At 30.8% G+C, this 22,172-nt stretch overlaps 1 protein-coding gene across 4 annotated transcripts in view; it reads right to left on the bottom strand.

Moving 5' to 3' along the window:
- LOC108913166 (nuclear factor of activated T-cells 5) overlaps window positions 1-22,172 on the bottom strand; it is a 223,322-nt gene that overhangs the window by 17,552 nt on the left and 183,598 nt on the right. For 3 of the 4 annotated variants that reach the window (XM_018718653.2, XM_018718652.2, XM_018718655.1), the window contains 3 exons: window positions 9,752-9,938; window positions 7,428-7,604; window positions 4,158-4,324 (listed from right to left, as the gene is read on the bottom strand). In XM_018718653.2, coding sequence (XP_018574169.1) covers window positions 4,158-4,324; window positions 7,428-7,604; window positions 9,752-9,938 — 531 coding nt within the window. Of the gene's footprint in view, window positions 1-4,157; window positions 4,325-7,427; window positions 7,605-9,751; window positions 9,939-15,112; window positions 15,361-22,172 lie in introns of those variants that run through there. The other variant, XM_018718654.1, reaches the window with a different exon arrangement.

The raw sequence follows: 22,172 nt of genomic DNA, 5'->3' as shown, positions 1-22,172 counted from the left end.
TATTAGGTACAATGATTATGAAAACAGCCTACACAAAGAATAAAGTTGTGGCAAAGACTGATTTTTACCTGGTCATATATATCTATTACTTTTAGCAAAATAGCCCCCAGCTTTTGGTTTCCTTTGTACCAATTTTACTACTTTATCTTCCCAAAACTTCTGTTATTCCATTTGTTTTTTATAATTTATTCTTTATTGTTGTTGGTTAAATATTCTCAACAAGAAAATAAGTAGTTATAGAATATCTTAAATGTGTCACTTTGGACTTTTAAGCCAAATTGATAATAAATGTTTTGATAACGAAAACAAGAACTTTTGAAAATGATGGATTGGGGGGGGGGGTGTAGGGTATTCTACAGTTGATATCTAAAAAGCTAAAAAGAGCCAAAAAAAAGGTTATGAAGTCACGGAAACGGGAAAACATATTTAATCAGAAAATTTTTAATCTATCTTTATTACTTAATTCTTTTTGATCTTTGGTTTGGCACATTTCATGTTTAAATTTTATATCAGTAACTGTGCGTGGGATAGGTGGGTTTAGAATCTTGGGGTTCAGCATTTACATTTATTTTTGTAATTTGCTATGCGAGGGATAGATAGGTAGCTTTAGAAGCTTAAAGTTTAGAATTTCAGTATAGGGCTGTTTGGTTATATTGTTATTGTGGGAGCTGTTGGAGCTTATTTCTGTTTAGTTCGTTCTTTGTCGTTTTATTTGTTCTAAAAAAAAAAAAATATATTTTTCCGAATCGCTCCCATGAGAATCTGGCACAGGATTAAAATTGTATTCAGTGGTAAAAGTTCAAAGGACTAACAGATTAGAAATCTTCCATATCTCCACCACTAAATATTTTTTAATAGTAAACTTTTTTCAGAAAGTGTAGTTTAATGCCTTTATTGTGTGTCCAAACAACAAACAGAAAACATTCACTCAGCTCTGAGATAGTGCCAAAAATAATTTTATTTTCTTTTTAACTTCAACAACCTGTAAATTTTAAACTCTTAATATTGGATATGGACTATGGACTTAATAAATGCAATATTTTTGATAATTTATCTTTCTCTGATTTTTTTTTAATTGCTGTAATCACCCTCTATATAAATATGCCCTTATATGCATTTAGAATTCTCATTAAAAATGATAATAAAGCTACATTAATTTTAAACTAACTGAATTTAATAGATGATGTAGCTTTTGAAACCTGAAGATGTTGTAAAACTTCATGAAAATATATAAAAATATTTAAGAGATAAATACTGCAAGAATTTTGAGATGACAGTTATTATTATAACTTCTCTTACAGGAACTTGTGGTTGTCAAATAAAAAGATTATTTATCTTTAAAGTCAATCAAATCCTTGGATTTAAAGTATGTATGTAACAAGATTATAACGTTACTAAAAACAACTAATAATTAATGTACATTCTCATTTTCAAGGTTACTCATATAGTACAGTTGTCAACACAGACCACCTAGACTGGCTTATAGAGCGACTTTGGTGAAAATACTTCGGTGCCTGATTTGGTGCCCAGCGCTCAGTCGTGTCCTAGCATTTGATGTGTACGCATTGCTGTGATTTCGATAATTAGACGTTTTATCATGGGCAAGTGTATTGTAAAACGTTGTATAAATACAAGTGATCGAGTTGGTGAAGATAAGCGAAAAGTTTCCTTCTTTACGTAAGTAAAAAAAAAAGGAATATATAAAATGTAAATATGTATGCCATTTTTCGGTTGACGTTACAAGTCTCCAGGGTTAGCTTTATAATTTTGTTCGCCCACATAGTGTAGTGATTAACGTGATATTGTTATTATAAAATAATGAATGAATTACTGTAAAATATTTTTAGTAATTATTTACTTTATGTGAGTCACAAGTTTTTATGAAATTTGACCAATTCCTGTCATTTCGAGATATCTGAAAATTAATAAAATATTTTTTTCAATTGAAAAAATCACAAACAAAACTAATTTCAAATTCATGTTCACGACCCTGGAAACGGAGAGTTGACAAAATGTGATTAGAAAAAATCAGTTTTGTGACAAAAAAAATAATTAGCAAGTACATTATAGTATATATTGGTGGTTTTGTAATAACAAGTTCTCTAATAAAGCCAATAAAATGTAAAGACTGTGTAAATAGTTTAATGTCAAATACACAGTATTCGTACAGTCATTAGTTTTTATTAAAGATAGTGGTTGTTTGAGGTATCCATCTCGAGATGTCGTAGTAATATGCCAAGAAATAGAAAAATTAATACATTTTTTTAATAATGATGAAAGCAGAACACCTAGGTTACAGAAAAATAAAATTGTTTATCATGTATTAAAAAACTTTCTGAATGTGAACATATTTGAAAATTTGCATGAACATCAATTTTCAATTTGCCTAACAATTGTAATCATTTAATAGAACTTGTATGGGCTGAATGTGAAAAGTATATCGATGTACGAATAAATCATGAAGTCAAATTATTTAATTCGGTAAAATCTACGAAAAGGCAAATATTAAATAAATTACTAATTATTTAGAGGACGATAAATATATTTAAATTATTTTGTAGTTTTATTTAATATGACACTAAAATATACTATTTTCTGAATTACAAACTTAAAATTGAATATATGTCATAAGATGCAATATAATGTTTAATATGTAATAAAAATATTACTTAATCCGGATCTGCTTAAAGATGCGCGCGATCAGATTGCCTTCCACACTCCACTTCCCCGGATTTTGCATTCACTGGTACCCGTGCATTGGAATTAGATACGGCCAGTCTAGGTGGTCTGTGAGTTGTCAACAATAAAAGTTTTCAACCTAAGTAATTTGCTTATGATTCCTCAAGCTTGAAACCTTTTGCAGTTTTAAGGTGTGAACATTTTTTTTGCTATGACTGCACCTATTTGCATATTATATTTCTAGCAAGATTGTTACTAAAAGAGAAACATTTTTTTTATTTAATTGAATATTTTTTATCTCACTGAAGAAAGAGAAATTTTAAATTTTAAATACATAACCCGTTTCAACAAAATGTTAATTTTACAAATTTCCATTTGGCTAAAGAAATTACATCACTGAAAAAATAGACAATTATTGTTTCCCTATAGACACCACAACATAACATACTACCCTGAAATTTTTTTAGTTTTCATTCTCATTGCAAAGAGTTAACTTTTTATGTTTAGTGCCTACCATGTGATTTTGAACAATTATTAATTTTTTTAGCGAGATATTTCTGGTTTGAAAAGAAATATTTAACCACCCCCTAGACCCTAGACTGATCCTTTTGCAGCAAAAAGTTATTATATAAAATTTTCTTTTCCTTCACTGCTGTAAAATATCCATAAATTAATATTGCAGAGTAAACACTTTTATTTAGCATGTTTCCTGCTGTCTTAAATGTGTGTTTCATTTCTTTCTAATTCTTAAAATTAGAGCATTGAATGTCATCCAAAAGAAATTTAGTGTTTAGTTCAATAATAAATTAATTGCTACCATAAAACAATAAATATAAATCTGTGAAAAAAATTTGCAAATCTCCATCAAATTTGTGAAGGTTAAATTGTAATCACTAATTAAATGTTTATCTAGAAATTTCCTAACATAATGTTTTTTTTTAAATATAAAATTATGTACAACTAATAATATTTCCTTATCGAAATATTAACAGTATTTATAAATTTAAATAAAACTAAATGATTTATATTTTCGATATAGGTCCTATTTTGTATAACAATTATATTTCATAAATGTTGATTACGTAGGTGAAAAATTTAGCACACGATAAAAGTACACAATTATTTGACAATATAAATTAAATGATACCTTTCTCTGTATTGTATACTTTGCGATTTGAATATTATTTGGATTTCGCTTAAGCAAAATTTGTTCATCAAATTTGATTACATCTTTAAACCCATCATAAAAAAAGTTAGTAAATATGGAAGAAGTTATCTGATATCATATAAAAGCTTTCTCTTTTGAGATAATAAATACTTAGATAAATGCTTGATATTGTACAGTCGTATCATAATGTAAATTTAAGGACAGATATTCTAACTATTATTTTGTTCTTTTGACGTTTTTGTTAAATATTTTCAAAGTGCAAATTTATATGGTACAGTTGCGATGCCGATTCTAATAAAATTGTACTTACTATATCTAGATGATGACAAAAGTTGTGCAGTAAGTGATACTGGTGCAGAAGAGGACTGCCTGCTTGAGAGGGGTATGCACCTAGGTACCGCTCTCCCAGAGGAGCTGCTTTGGTTGTTTGCTATGCTTAGAGAAGGAACTGAACCAGCTGGAGCAGTCCTTATCAAACTAAAAATAAATAAATAAATAAAATACAGTCAAATTTCATATTTGATGGGCCACAAACCATAAATTATTATAATTACTCTCTAAACAGAAAGCCAACTTGTAAATAAAGACAAAAAAAAAACAATACAAATTTACATCTGAAGTAGAAACATTTTATTAATATGTATTGAATACTGCTACAAAATTAATGATGTTACATTTTCTTGCAATTTCAAAGCAGTTCTTAAACAAATGAATGTTGCTTTTTGAAGATACAAGCCAAATATATAAAACATCCTGTGTATTTTTAAATATTGATAGAGACCACTTCCTCAGGATTACAGTGATAGTTAAAAAAAGATTGATTATTGCATTGTCCAATTTACTTATTGATACTTAGAGATATTATGGCACAAACAACTGTTGCCAACGACCAATAAGGCCAGTTTGGTATTTGGCACAGATCAAAAATGTTAATTAGGAATTTTTCGAATTTTTCTATAAACATTTCACAAAATTTACTGTTTTTATTGCAATATTCTACTCATACTACTTTGCAGACATCATTAGCTGAACTGACTCAAACCGCTGTAAATAAGAAATAATTGATTTTCGGACCCAAGTACTGTGGAGACTTTTGGTCAGTAACACAAAACCACAATTTCAGCTAATTTGACCGAGTACATTTTCATAAAGACAATGCGGGGTTCTCTGGTAATTTTTTGTGTCTTGATATTTATTAAATGGTACCTATTTTAGTTATTTACATTCTACAAATTTGACAATTGCTTTTAATTTCAATACAGGCAGTCCCCGAGTTACGTCGTTTAGAGTTGCGTCAAACAATATTTTAACACCAGTCCTCAAACTAAAGTCAGTGGTTTCGAGATATGTCATGGGCTATTTCATAATACTTTTAAGGAACATGACCCAAATTTTGAAAGAAGTTTTAATGTTAATAACAAAATTTATTACTTTATGTCAGTGTTATCGACAAAAGTATGAAAAAAAAGGAAACGAAAAAAACTGCAATTGATTCGTTTTTAAAACCAATTATTTAGTTTTATGGTTCTTTCTATTTTTTCAATTGTGCAGTAAGTATGTACCAAATATATGGTTTGTTTTATGAATAAGGTAAGATTACTTAATATTAATAGGTAGTTTTTTTTACATTATATGTTCTGATAGAACCTAACTTCATTTTATATAGTAATGGATGAAAAAAAAAAAAAAAAAATTTATCGACTTGCGTCGTTTTGTTTTACGTCATATATTTTGAGAACTGAACATGCCGTAAGTAAGAGGGCTGCCGGTATTTAAAAATTAAGTTATATATACAGGGTGTTAGAAATTTTACTGCCTTAATTTTAACAGACGATAGAATACATTAAAATAAACAAAAAAAAACTTACATAACATGGGTACATAATTCAACCATTTCCGAGAAAAAAAAATATCAAAATATCCAACTTGATGTACAAAAGTTCGATTAATTAAGGAATATTGACATAAACGCGTGCATAGAATACCATAAAATATAATGTTTATCATTTTTTTAAACTTCTTTATGCTTAATTCTAAAAAATAATTAGCGTTGTAATAAATTTAAAATTTGATAAAATTCGTGTCGAGCAATGTAACAGCTACCACCAATACGCAATTCAGTTGGATCGTGTCTGAGTGTTTTTTGTGTACCATTATTTCATTTTCTTGAGGTGTTTTCCAGCGAGTGCGCGAAAATTGGATTCGAAGATGTCGTGCGTGCATCGAAATTGGTGATGGACATTTTGAGCATATGTTGTAGTTTGTTTTGTACTTGTACGCTTAAAAATTACTGAATTTTGGTTTTTGGTAAGTACCTAAATTATTTTTAATACGTATTATAATTATTTGGACGGCGTGAATCTTTGTGTACATTAATTACATATTTTTCAAATACGTAATTTGATTAAAAGTTAAGTTCCTGTTTTAAGAGATTCATAATTACTAAAATTCGAGCTAAAATTTAAGCACAACACTATATTCCGACTACAAAATCGATATATTTTATTTTATTTATTTAAAAACTGGAAAACAAGCAGGTTAAGCGCTGTTGTCACGTTGTCATGAAACTCCCCAATATTAATACTCGCTGTATTATAAAAACTGTTAATCTTACGCCCCTGAAATATACAACTTTCTTGTTCATTTATGATTACTCTATCTCATGCTGAAGTAATGGCAGTCAAACTTTTTACACCCTGTATATGGAGGGTCCGATTTATAGGTGCAGTAACTAAAAAACAAATGAGGATCAATTTTTCAATGAACACTTTTTATGAATGTTTTTTTTTTTAATCCGACATCTAATATGATAATTATTCTAGATTCATTCAGAATATTCTCATGTCAATTTCTATAAATTTATTTACTTTTAAATTTGATATACAAATAGAAATGAGACTGTTCATATTATATTTTCATTTATTTCAATTGTTGTAGTACTTTATCATTTTGTATTAATTTATTTTACCGAATTAGTATCGAAAAAACGGTAAACTATTAATTTGCACCTTTTCTTGTAGAAAAACCTGAAAAAATTTATTGAAAAAAATTTAGTTGGTCACGCCAAACGGAATAGAATGAATTGGTACCAGAATTTTAAATCGTAGCAGGCTTAGGAATAGCAACATTGAGGAAGTTATAATTTTCAAATATGCTAATTCATAGTGTTAATTTAACTAAAAATATTTGAACTTGTTGACTTGTTTTTAACTTTACTCTGTTAATAGTCTGTACACCTATAAAACTGTTCACCCTGTATGTGTTGCAGCGGTATTAGACACAGGTTGAAAGTCTATCATGGTTTGTGGTTTGCTGTTATTATATCTGATTCTTACATATAAGTTGGTAACCTTAAAATTGATCAACAAATTGTAACACCTGAAAACAACTACTCCGAGGACTAAAGCCTAATGTTCCCTACAATATCATTAATTTTTATTATGTAATTAAAAACTTTTCTAAAAAGATGTCGAAAATATTACTGACAATTTCTTAAACAATTTATTGGACAAAAAATGTTTAAATATAAAAACCTTTTTAAACTGATTGATACTGAAGATATTTAACACTTAATACTTACGAAATATTGTCTTTACAACTTCTAGCCGCCTCAGGGAAGCAATAGCCATCGTTAACGTCATCATGCTCCAGTTTGATGTCCATCTTAGGTCTTTTAGCCTCTGCTCTCTCACCAGTCCATGTTAACCTCTCCGACATACCCATAATGTGGTGATGGGAATCCATATGGTGGTCGAAACTGATAAAAGTAAAAATTAGGAGAAGATAAAAACGATATATAAAACTTGCTGCAGTCATAATTATTTCTAGTATACGCAAATTTATTTGCGAGTTGAGAAGATTTTTATGACCATATCGTTGAGAATTACCTAAATATTTATTTTTAAGTAAGCAAATGTTTGACTTCACTGGATTGTAACCATTCGGTAGAAAGTTAATTTAGTGAAAAACCCAAAACATATATCAGCTAAATTATATTGATAAATTGTATTACTATTAATAAACTTAATAAATCGAGGTCGCATTATTTCAAGAACTAGAATATAAGTGACTCATTTGTAATATGGCTTAAAATCTTTTCATGTGGTTTATCAGTAGAAACTCTTTTACAGCTAAAAGTCGTAAAAAGATCAAGTTCTAGCAGTTGCCAAAAATTTATGTAAATCGCCTTGTTTTATGGTAAACAATGACGAAGTTCATTCAAAACAATAGCATTTTTCGCGACTATGCGTATTTCCTTTTTCCATTCTGCTACTGAAATGAGATGAATATTTCTATAGTCTCTTTTGTTTTTATAATTCTATTCATACTTTGGAAACTACGTTTGAATACAAATCCATTTAAAAGTAGTAGAAAGTTGTTTGTTGGTATTCCTTTTATATATCTATATGTTCCGCTCAATGACATTTCTGAATTAATGAATATCAGCACTGAAATTCAAATTTTTCTGACGAAACTTCTCCGTTATATAATATTCCTCAATTTCATATTTCTTTATGTAGTATATATCGAATATATACATCAGAGTCGTAGCTAGAGTCCCAGTACAGGCACAACCCGTCCTAGAAAAATAATTGCCATACATAATGCTTGTAAATTGTATTGGTGCTTACAATTTCAACATAAAGTTAAGATATGTTTGAAAATAAACATTACAAAGTCTATACCAGGGTTTTAAAATAGTAGGCAATAAGTTTAATAAATATTTAACTCTTAACTTGGGCGTTTCTTTTCGTGTCATATGCGTGCCAGTGGGAAAGGCGTGTTGATTTCATATTTTAATAATTCCATCAGTATGTTTTTTTTAAAACAGATTCGTGTGCGAGTGTTAATGGATAATCTATTATTAATAAGGGTAGTCGTAAACCAACGAATTTAATAGAATAAGAAGTTGTATACGCTGATATGTCAGTGAGTGAATTGTAAGAAAACAAAAAAGCATTGAAGGAAAAGAATTGAAATTGACAACAATTTTAAATATGCGATCCGTTAGAAGGTTCACGGATTTTATTTTAAAATTAAACTTCCAACATTAAAGAAAATTCAAACTGTAATCAGAAAAGTCAAAGACTTAACTAAACTGTCTTAAAGAAATTTTTTCGTCTTTTACTTTAAATTAAGTTTTAATGGAAAAGAACGAAATTGTAGTATGGCAAAAATAGTACATACCGAGGTACATACTTACACAAATAAAAACGTAAAAAATATTTGTATGTATACCAAAGTAATTGCAGATTTGTAAGAATCTAGTTTTAAGCAAAATCGACATATCTATTTTTTCTTATCTATTTGTTGTTCAGGTTAATAAAATCTTTAAAATGGAATAGTGTTCCCCGCACGCCTGACCCACCGCGCTCTAATCTACATGTTGAGAATGAGTCACATAAATATTTTTTTCAACATATTTTTCTTCAAATATGTATTAACAAAGCGATATAGCAGTTTTATCAAATTATTGCAGGTTTTACTGCAAATGGTGCCCCTATTCTATTTACATAATAATAAATATTTAAAACGCAATATAATACACAAGCAAATTATTAACATTCTACTTTTTATCTGTTGACGTAGAATTATTTCTTGGAACTGGATTTTCATATCTCGCTTTGCGGGAGTATGGCGAGAGGACAAGACTTGTTATTGTTAAAATTTCATATTAAATCTCAGTACGTGCAACATGAGACCATTTTTAGTTAGTTATAAAACATTTTTGTACTCCATCAAATTAATATAAATCAATTTGGAAAGTCCTTTGGACAGATAAGGGACCTATTTACAGAATTGGGGAGAAGTGGGTAACTTGAAGGAAGAATTAGGGGAGAGTGGGGCTATTAAGTGTCTTCTTAACGTTATGTTTCTCGTTTATTTTTCAGAAAATAATCTTACCCAATTCCGCTATCGTTAGAATTATCACATGGATCCAAGCTACGCCTGTAAGTTGATCTCACTTTAGCTGACATGTCTCTAGGCCTGCTGATACCCATGCTGGATTTTGCACTTGGAGGCCTGCCCGGTCTTCTGGTAGGCCTAGAGCTCATCGTTGGTATGGTACAAAGAGTCATCTTTGTTTCACCTGAAATAAATACATCAATATAGGTATCCGTATATGTAGAATGCCTGAAGTTCTGTGTAATTTGTGTTGACAAATAATTAAAGTCTAAATTGAAAAGAATAATGTTGTCATTCATATGTATGAGTGTTATGAAAAAATTGCTTTATTGCATCATACTTTATAGTAGAACAACAAATTAGTGGCGGCTCGTGACATCGAAAATAGGTGAAGCATATTCATTAATTGATTTAAAAGAAAACAAAAACGTCGCAGGGGAAAATTTTCAAATTGTCAAGGTCTAATGGCTTTAAATGAATCTGGAAATTTTTAGTTGCGTTTGCAATATTACCGATAAACTGACGTTCGCGAAAAGAAATTTCATTTAGATTTTATAAAAAAAAAAATTAAAATATTAGTTCGGCTCGTGGACTTAATGATAGGTACAGATACTTCCGAACGTACATTTTTTCTTCCGACTTCCCCCTTTCCAGATCGAGAGAAAGCACAGGTCTCTCACAATTTAAAAAAATCCTTTTTGTTCTCAATTTTCCATCTGGAAAATGGCGTTTCCAATAAAATACATATGAGATTGGTCCCAGAAGTATCCGACCCAACAAAGAAAACACAAAAATTTTGGAAAAAAATATATTTATTTTTCTATATAATCTCCTTTAGCTCTATACACTTTTCCCAGCGATGTTCAATAGGTTCGATACCCTTTTTATAATAAGAACTGTCTTGCTCCTCAAAATAGCCATTAACTGCCGACATCACTTCTTCATCGTTGGAAAATCTTTGACCACTGAGCCATTTTTTCATGTTTGGGAACAGAAATTAATCCGAGGGGGCTAAATCTGGCGAATAGGGTGCTTGATGTAGTAATTCAAACTTTAATTCATCAATTTTGGTAATTGCAATAACGGATGTGTGAGCTGGTGCATTGTTCTCCGTTTTTATAAATTCACTGAAAACTTTCACTATTGATGGCTGTCAAACAAGTACTAAACAACATGGCGTCTTCAAACTGGAAACATATGCTTTATAGATTGTGTACTTTCTAATACAGTGATATTTTTCAAACAACAACCGCCATCTCTAGGTCAGGCCGGGTACTTCTGGAACCACCCTCGTACTGGATCATACATAGGAAACATTTCTACAATTACTGATACAAAACAAATAGTAACAAAGAACCGTTATAATCGTGCACTGGGCGACTTAACGTATAAACTGTTTAAAGGCAGGCGATGGGCGATAGCGATGCTAATTCAATTTCCGCATCACTCGTTCTCCACGCTGTAGTTTACTCACGTGTTGGCCGCCTCGTTGCCATGACAACCACCGTAAACAACGCTACGAAGTGAAGCGAAGCGGAATACAAACTGATTTCGATCCGCGTCACTTGCTTATGCTATACGTTGTATATGTTGTTGTCGCTGTACGAGGTTGATGTTCGCGCTCAACGAAGACAATGTTTTTTTAGAAGGCGTTCACCGTGCAACTATTCTGTTTATTTCTGCGTATAAAACAAAAAAAAACAATATATTTTCAATATATAATTATAACGAAATTATAAAATTTATATGATATTAAAAAATATTTTAAATTGCACAACCAAACGGAAATTTTAGATGTAGCGGTGTGTCACTATGTCACCTGGCGAGCCACCACTGCAACAAATAAGCTTAATGTAAGTGCATTAAAGTTTATTTTCGTTGTTTAAACGTTGATCTCATCAATGTAAACTACTGTTATTCCAAGTATTTAGAAAATAAAAATGGAGACGTGTTAAAATATTTTATGGGGCCATATTTATCTTTACATTCAAATTTTGACGGGACGAGATCTTCATTAATTTTTTTAACATAGGACAATATTACGTAACGTCTAGAAGTCAAGGCCACTGGTAATATAAGGAGGTTAAAAAATTGGAATAAGTGACTTATAAACAATAAAATCGAGCGACACAAACAATTTATAATATTAACACGCACAAGTAGACAACGACCAAGGTCAATTAGCGTTTGTACTTGACGGGGAATTGCTAATAGGCATTTCGTTGTTGATAAATGTTCAGGAAACCGTGATAGTCCCAGCTAACAAATAGTTTTTTTTGTAGGATCTGCTTTGTCTCATTATCAATCTTCCTAAAAGCCAAAAAGGTGACCAATTTACATGAAGTCGCATAATTTCAAAAAACTATACTAAATAATCCAAATAATCTTATCATTTCAACAGATTTTCAATCCAAAACCAGTTACATAAATCAAGATTCACTTCTCTTTTGAAAACTACAAGCGGAATCTAAAATGGTGGAATTATCTCCATTAAAAATGTTGGTTCATCTTTCAAATATTTCTACACTGACTAAAAATAAATATGAACTGATTCATATACACGTTTAGTGTCTACCAAGCCCAAACCAAGGTTAAGCAACTACTTGAGCGTATTGTTGTATACCAACAGGTCACTGGAGTCAGTACCTACTACAATACCTTTTCGACCCACGGGTCAACAAACCGAAATTGTAAAGGTTTATTTTTTATGCACGTAATACTTGCGTTTATTCCTTTAGGCGACCCCGAGTGTGTATATCGATGAGGTTATTAACTAGAAACAACTTCTGGGTTATCTAATATTTGATATTTGTTTTAGATCAATTACAAACATAATTCGGTAACTATCCTCGATCTATTTGCAGAGTTTCGACTGGTTTCTTGAACCGAAAATTAAACACGTCGAGTTGCTCATAACAAGCAACATTATCTATAAATGTAGCGATAGAGGAGTTATCAGAAAATAAACATTGTGAGACTGAATTGTTGTTATTAACTTCAACCACTTCTAATAAGTTGCTAAGCTCATTTTTTAGACAGTACTGCAATGATTAAAACATTCGTTTTATTGACAAGTTTATACGTTTTTTATACAAAATTTTTAAAACCACGATCCTAAAAACCAGTTGTATTATTTTTTTTGAGCTCTTTTTTTTTTTGGTTGTTTCGATGAGAGGAGGAATCAACCATGGTTGTCGCAATGTGTCTATTACAACCTCTATATAGAATGTTCTTAGACTGATCGATAATAATGATAAAAATATACTTGCTTAACTTACATTTAAGTGAAAACTTCATGAACTGATCAAACCAAGTCACGCAAAAGTAATTTGAATACTGGTGGTCATCTAAAGATGCTTTTTATTTCAAGTTATTAGTTTTATCCAGCACAGAAAAGAAAATTCCAGAAACATAATTACAGAAAATGCTTTAAAATTAAGAGAGAATTACGACTAATTGTTATATAAATAGTATCCAGTTATTTCACAACATTATTAACCTGATTTACTCCTCGGACATTAAACTGCTTTAATTTTGGTATGTGCGATCGTATCTCACAGATTTTAAAGGTGCTCCTGTCTGCCTTTCAAGGCAAATAAACAAATCGAGAGTACAGATAACAAATCATAAACTATTGCAAAATGTATTTGTCTGTATTTCACAAATTGTTTAAAACACTTATCTTCACTATTCTCTTTACCTTAACTAAGGCAAACTATTTCAAAAAGAATATCGAAAATATCTAATTACATTTTCAAATTACATATAGGCTTTAATTGGTATTACTATTAGTACAGGCAATTAAGACGTTTTGAAAGTAAAGTTTATTAACCTTAATGATAAGTTATTAAATGTATATTTGTCAAAGCCAGATAAAGCCATGTGGGACTGTGTTCTCGACTGAGACAGTTAATAACTGTGTAATGTCTGAATGTAGTTTAATTACAGTATTTTGGAAGAAATTGAAGCAAATAGTTCAGGAGAATGTTTCGAGTTATTAGTCAGTATGTATTTAGATACAAAATGAACAGGTTTCTAAGATTTGTTAACTATTTTCTGAAGAAAATAATATGTATGGAGAAAGAATAAACGCAAAATCAAATAATATTAAATGGAAGCATCATCATAATTCTTCAATTTCAGACGATTATAAGGAAGACTAACAGAATCAAAGCAGACCTAATATAAAGCAAAGTTAATGTTAGCATCACCATAATTCTTCAATTTCAGGCGATTCTAAGACGAATAGAATCAAGACAGACCTAATATAAAGCAAAGTTAATATTAGCCTTTACGTACGTATTTATATATCAAAAATGGAAATACCAAATATACCGCATATTATCGAGTATAACAGTGCCTGGGCCATAATCTATGTCAATTAGTAAAATACTCATTTCCTGGAGATAAGAAAAATATCTTAGGTTTCACTTGTCTTTTATATTGTATTTATAATATTTGTAACACGCAATTTGTAAACAGCACATTATTTTAATAAACATTTTTGGGTTTTATAGATGAGAGTATGTAGAATAAAGTTTCATAAATGTCATAACACAATTACAAAATGAACTCATGTATTATTTATACATACTTTTGCGAATATCTGGAAAAGCTGGCGACATTTTATGATTGCAAAACAATGTGCAGTGTTTACAAAACACTTAATTGCTTACTGTACTTTTTAATAAAATAACAGTATCACTGAATAGATCTTCAATGTGCACTTATCGTTAGTGCGTAAAGTAGCGTCCTCTCAAACTACACCTATATATCGGTTAATATGAGAGCATGACTTAACTAAGAATTAAGTATCAAGAATACATTCAAACGTTATAGAAAGAACCATTATGTGTTAAATCTACGGGAACATTATTCCCCGTATAGAACGTCTACTATAAAAAATATTCTACTACCATCACAGCAAAGATAATAAAGATATACTGATAAAAATGTCACGCGGATCTTAATGCGAGTTATCATAATGATCAATAAATTGTTGTATCTATTATAATAGGACCCCTTGAATCTTTAAACAAACATTTAACAAAACGAAAACATATTTATGTATTTTGAAAGCGAAATTAAGATCTCTGATTATTAAATAACGATCTTTCGTGTCTTACGTTAACAAATTCCGATCATTCTAAACAACAGCTATGTATCTACACGCTTCGACGTTTGGCGCTCAAAAATAATTATTGGAATAGCGCCAATCAGGCACCAATCGAACCAAAACACATTGCTGCGTAAACGCTATCGAATTTATTACAAACACAGTTCGATTTCGTGCACGACACATGATCACTTTCTGGACTCCTTACGATTACATTGAACATTTATTTTCGTTCCACTCACCCTGTATATCACAGTTTGCAATAATTGTATTCAAAATATCACAGAGTCTATATTACACACATCACAGTAGACTAGAAAAAAGTCCGTACCAGATTCACTTTAGTTTTTCCCCGACGAATTTATCACTAGATCACTTAACTTCGACTAAACAGTCCAAATAGCGGATATATAGTCCGTGGATAAGTTTCGGAACTAGTAACAGCATAAAAAACTTTTAACTCTCGCCCTGACCGCTCGACAACTCAACAGTTGGCTGCTGACTAAATTTTGAAAGGCCAGCTCTGTGTCGCGACGACGACGGTGGGCGCGCAAGCGTTCTGCACGCGCCAATGCAAGCATGCTCTTTCAAAATTTTGATATGATTTTTATTTTTCCATTCGGAGGTCCGTCAATTAGAAAAACACGATCGTCAGCTCTTTGAAAAATCGAGGTGGGAAGGCCAATCAGGTTCTTGGCCGGCCAAGAGGACCTCCTTCCAGACGGTGTCGCTGGCGCGAATGATTTCAGTGTGATTTGGATTGTTGCGGCGCATAATATCGGAATTAATTACTTCTGTACACTTTCAAGTGCTTCAAATTTTATTTGTTCGAATCTTTACTAAATCTACCACTCATAATATTTCTTTCAAGAACAACTCTAAAGATTAAAAGATTAGAAAAAGCTAGTATACAAGATTTTATGAGATGTTTGGAGCAGAGGATGAAACGAAGTTCGAGAATAGATAATTTATAATTATTGAATATTTATATCTCCGCTTACTTCTGTCCTGGGCTTGTAATATTCAGATTTGGGTACGAATATAGAAAATCAGAAAAAGTACCCAATCCATGTACTCATGATTACTTGAACCCTGAATACAACAGTACTCGAATGTAGAATACTTGTATTCATAGTATTCACATTATACGAATACAATGCTGAATACTTAACTCAAGTGTTAAGACAAAAAGGAGCTATTATTGAATTAAAGGGGAGCTATGATGTTTCTGAGGTTGAAGAGAAAAAAAAGAAACATACAGGAAATACGATGTTTGAAGTTAAAGACAATAAATGAAAAGTAAAAAAAAAATATTTTAAAAACAAGCTTGTATTAAAATGCACTAAAAAGAAAAAAATAAACCAAGGAGTTCATAAAACCATAATGTTGTGTAAACCTCAAACTCATAAAAGGGTTGAATATGGGCTCTATAGAAGTGTCATCAGCAAAAGTATGATAAATAGACACGTACTGTCTATAATCAGTATGCTCTTGTTCTTATACGATTTGATGTGAAGTTCAATAAGAGCTTGTAAAAAGAAACTATTGCAGCAAAAATAAATATAAACATGAATTTTGAGTCATTTTATCAGGATCAAAATTTTACTGAATCTACCACTAAATCCAAGATTTTATAAATACTTTGAAGCAGAATATGCACATTTTTAAAGAAATAAGTTTTAATTTTATTCTGACTTTTTAACTCTAATAGTAGTAAAGCAATAATAAAATAAAATAAAGTAAAAAATCGTCAATAAGCCGAAATAATTGAAAATCATGCCTTCTCCAGTCTCACCCTTATATTCAATAATCGTTTGGGTATATGAATAAAAATCATAATGTAGGTATCGAAAAATATAACATGTTTAATTTAATTACTACTATTAAAGAAAATTTTTTAGAAAAATATCGTGCATGTGAAGATACACAATTTTTGTCTCCCGGAACTAAATGTAATTTTTTTGAGCAAAATCTCAAAACAAAAATATAAATTCCAAAATCTCTACGCCCGACAGTTATATTTAGGAGACATCTATTTTTATGAGAACATTAGTTTAACCGGTAATATCCAGTGAACCGATAATTTTTATCTCTGTACACACTTTCATAAATTTGCTGTGTTAAATTTACATTCAACTTATGTAATATTCATCCACGCGCATGAACCAGTTAGGTAAACAAGTAAACAATATCGAGGTGTCTCATCCCTTCCACATATTATGCACGAAATTAGAAAAATGATTTGAGAACTACTGTAATGGAGACGTCTACTTACTATCTAAAATGTATGTCTATAGAAACAAATATTGATAAATTATTGTTTTCTCGTAAAAAATCAAGGTTCTAAATGAATTAATTAAAAGCTTTATATTTCACTGAAAATGGTATTCAAATGGGTAACTGCTGCAACTTGAAAAAAAAACAAATTTTAAGGTTTTATAAACAAGAAACAGCACTTTTAGTTTGAAAACACATCTAAACTATAAAAATGTTGAAATGTAAGGGGAGGGCCGTGCCCCCCCCCCCAATTCTTGCTGCATGCTGCAAGCTTCAAAATTTACATTATTATTACTAGAAGTAAAACAGTCAGATTAAATCACTTTAGGCCACTGTTAGTTTTGAAAACTATATTTTACCTTGACGAAAACTTATATTACTGGTACAGTTTTACAGGTTACAATTTTTGGCCTAAGAAATTGGTACTTTTTACATTTTATTGTCAGGGCTATCAATATTTAGAATACAAATCAAATCTGATAACAGCAATCTATAAATCATAACTAGCCTAATCAAATATTAAAATAAAGACAGGTGTCAAAATTTAGGAAGCTATTACTAAACCATATGTAGATATTAAATCACTATCAATGCCCAAAATGTGTCGATGAATTGGAATGTAACCAACCGTCCTCGATTCCATGGCCAATTACTTCAACAATTTATAGTATTATACTGTAAATGTAAAATTTCAAATTACTAAATAAAAACACAAAATCTAGCAGATAACTCAAAAAAGTATAGTATTGCAAACGATATAATTTTGGAAAAAAAAACACTTCTGCTATGGATTTCTAAAATCCCTGCAGTAAGAATCGAATTTTATTATCTTTATAAAAATTAAAAAACTGAAACTTAGTCTTAGCTAGGAATCTTTGACCTGCCCTTGTTGTTCTCGGGGTAGACATTAGGTCCGCCCTGATGTTCATTTCGGTTCTTATTGGGTTTAAGGTTGCTAAGAGAGTCACCACTGAGGATGCCGACAGTGAAGAATGGCGAAACGTTTAAAAGCATTGGCTATACCACGTGCAGAGGCCACTACGAAACGTCTCAGAGGATCACTATTACCTGAGGATCGATTCCGTTCGTAGCGGTGTTACACCCAATAAGAACCGAAATGAACATCAGGGCTGACCTAGAAGTTCTAATAGCTGGTCCGCCCCCGCAGAGCTTAGGCCGAGAACAACGGCAAGTCAAAGATTCCTTTCGAAGGCTAAGAAACTTAAAGGTAATTCTGAGGTACTTAAAACCTCTATAACTGAAAATAAATTTGCCTGTCTAAGAAACGAGGACGGATTCGTTTTATAAAAGTAACGTTACATTAAATCTGTCTCCCGCATCATTTCCTCTGTCGACTACACTTTGGAAACCTCAAAACTGATTCGTCATCTATTATAAATGGAATAAAGGAAATGGAATTTACTGCTGCATGGCCTTGGTTTATCAAATTAAAACGATCTCATTTGATACGGCGTCGCATCACGTGTTACTCATAAAAAAATTACCAGACCACTGTGAGAAAAACGTTTTCGGTATGACTATGTCCATGACAGATTTCTCAAAAACTGCATTCACAGCAACGTGTTGGTTACTCAAGTACACATTGTAAAACATGCAATTGTCGTTAATAACTTTTCACGAAATGAATGAATACCTACCTACTGCGAGTAAATCGATACATTTCTCTAAACGGATTTGACGATGCGAGCTGAGAATTCACAATGCATGAATAAAATGGCATCCAGGATGAAAACATTGCTACAGCTCAGATCAGTGGTGGTACATACGAAATATGTATGCACATTTTCTTGAAAAATTACAGAATGCCACTGATTTTTTTTTGTAATTTTTTAAAGTGCAAATTAATGTTAAATTAAAATGATTCCTTGACTATTTTTATAGCTTTATCGTTTTGGGACTAGACGTCATAAATTTACTTGGAATATAAAAACTATTTCTACAGTTAAAAATAGTGAATTTGCTAACCAAAAATCCAAAATTACTAACTTCTGTCTAAAAGTACTGATTTCCGCTTTTCCATTTAAACAAGATAATTGAGTGTATATCTTAGTTTCTACCCCAATTTAATGGTTTGTTGCGCCCAAAAAAACTTTGCTAAAGATAAAGAAATAATATTATACATTAAAAAAAGGGGTTATTTTTTAAACCAACCTTGTTAATTACTCCAGTCGAATTACTAACAATTTTTTCAAGTTTTCAGGTTTTGTGATAATTCGACTGGAGTAAATGTGATGATAACTATAATACGAGTATATCATTTAAACTATAATGATTTAATATTACGCTAAAACGATACATTTTATTTAAACTAATAAAGGGACGAAAAAAGTAAATATTATAAAACAGGTAACAATAAAATCAAGTAATAACTTAAAACTACTAAATCACGAAATGGTCCATTTTGATTTTCATATTTTCAATAATTCATTATTTATTTGAATGAATATATGGTATAGAAATATCCTATCCTATAAGTTCATTAACAAGGCGTTACTATATTGCATCTAAAACACTGGGCATAGTAACTAACCAATTTTCTTTACCGTTCTGTACCAAAAAAAAAACATCTTTTGATACAAATTCTGATTTAAAACATGACTTCATTTCGAATATAATATGTGCTTTATGTACTATTGAAATGGTATTAACAAAGTACAATCGATTAAGCTTTCTTCTTAAACTAAATACAATTATCTAATTTTTTTTTTAAATTATGAGAACATTTTATATCCTCCAAAACAATTTTTGCTAACCTTCCAAGCGCTTTTTGTACCATACTTTTGTTCTGTCCTCAGACTTGCGGAATAAGCTTCAAACCCTCGCCTTCACCATAACATCTAATAGAGTACAATTCTTTTTCTATGACAATTTACTGTCCAAAATAATTGAACCGGAACTTACGTGATTATCTTTTTATCGGCCTTTCTACAATTGCCCCATTATTTGTCGAAAACCGTTAAACAATTTTCAGATACATGAAAATATTACATTAATACGATTGTTCCCAACCAATGACCCCTAAGCTTTGATGATTAAGCACTAAACATCAAATAATCAACAATAGTGCATGCCGCTAATCTATCAGATAAGTTAAAGTATGGGCTGCTTGCCCATTAAATTTGACTTTTGTAGGCCGTCAAAATCTAGTGCTAAAAGTGCTAAATTTACGAAGACAAATTTTTTAGATGGGTATCTTAGATATAATGCAGTTTTCATATATAGCTTTCACTTGCATAGGGTCATATTCATTATTTTGTTTATTTGTAAAGTAAGTGCAGGCAGAGAACATGAGGCACGAAGGTTTTTTCTACTACTGGAAAAAATTAAGGGAACAAAACGTTTTCATGAATTTTTTAGTGATTTTCGAAAGGCTGTATCTCAGTGAAAAATGGTCGTATCGAAATAAAAAAACATTTTGAAGCTTTAAGTCCCTACTTTAAGCAATCAAAAGAAATAAAACGAAAAAAAAATCAAATTTTTCCTTCTCATAATCCTCATCTAAGCTTTTTGGATCAGAATTTTTTTTTTTAAGAAACGGCAAAATAAAACAATACTACGATAACTAAAGAAATCCTGTATATTTTGTTTCTTGATTTACAACCTAATCTCAAGTATTTATTTTGTGTAACAATTTAACTTGGAATCATTCACAATTGTACAAACCTCTAATAAATCACCAAGACTTCATATGTGCGTTATCTCAAAAACCAACGAATTCCAGATTTATTAGAAAGCGGTATGAATATTTTGCTATAAAAATCTTGTCTCAACGTCGTCGTCTGCCGCCCACTCGAATGAACCACTATTGCCCGGTAAAATCAAAACAACGTTAATTTCTGTTTCGAACGCGAGTAGTAAGGTTTATTTTTACGATTCTGTTTCAAAATCCAGGATAAATATCAGTTCTATAAAGATCTGGTCAATAGGATCAAAAGTAACACCGATTTGGGGTCCCATTCTAATGTTTTGTTAAAATGTTTCGAATAACATATTTTTAATTAAAAAAGATTTTTTTTACTAGTAATTCATCTCATAAAACATAAAAAATAATAATGTGAAAATTTTATTAGTATCTACTATCACTGCTGTTTTCCGATTACAAATTACATTTTTGTGTTTCTCTAATACATATTAACAGTTATACATTATATTTTTTATTCTTTATTGTTGGTACATATTAGTTTTTTTATTATTTAATTTTGATGTAAATATGCAAATGAACTTCATCAAATAATTACACCATATTTTAAAAATTAAATACCTAATAAAATAGACAAGAGATATATGTAATCGTATACTTATACAGATAGTACTATCTACAATTTGAATTGCCTATACAGGGTGTTATAGAAACCACGTTACGATTTCTTGCTAGTTCAGTTTAGAATTCGCAGTTTTGTCCCAAAATAGCTTGTATAAGGTGTCCTAGAAATCAAGTAGTGAAGAATTTTCTTAACTAATTGCTAAAACCAATTTAGAAGTAAACGGCGTTGTTAAACAATAATAAGAAGTGTTTTCTATTTTTTTCTCGACTTGGGGGAACGCTGCCACGTGCACACTCGGAAAATCTATAAATATAGACCCCGTACAACTACCCCACCAAAGGGAATGATTGTAACCAGCACCAGGTCCGGGTAGCACCCCTCTGAATTAATTTAAAAATAATAAGAAATTAGCGGCATAAAGGAAAATGTTTTTCTCGAATTGGGGGAACGCTGCCACGTGCACGCTCAGAAAATCTATAAATATAGACCCCATACAACTACCCCACCAAGGGAAATGATTGTAACCAGCACCAGATCCGGGTAGCACCCCTCTGAATTAATTTAAAAATAAAAAGAAATTAGCGCCACAAAGGAAAATTTTTTTCTCGAGTTGGGGGAACGCTGCCACGTGCACGCTCGGAAAATCTATAAATATAGACCCCGTACAACTACCCCACCAAAGGAAATGATTGTAACCAGCACCAGATCCGGGTAGCACCCCTCTGAATTAATTTAAAAA

This window comes from Anoplophora glabripennis, unplaced genomic scaffold (genome assembly GCF_000390285.2).
Source record: "Anoplophora glabripennis isolate ALB-LARVAE unplaced genomic scaffold, Agla_2.0 scaffold585, whole genome shotgun sequence".
Classification (NCBI taxonomy): Eukaryota; Metazoa; Arthropoda; class Insecta; order Coleoptera; family Cerambycidae; genus Anoplophora; species Anoplophora glabripennis.
Note: the sequence above shows the minus strand (reverse complement) of the source record. Positions and strands in the feature narration are given on the sequence as shown.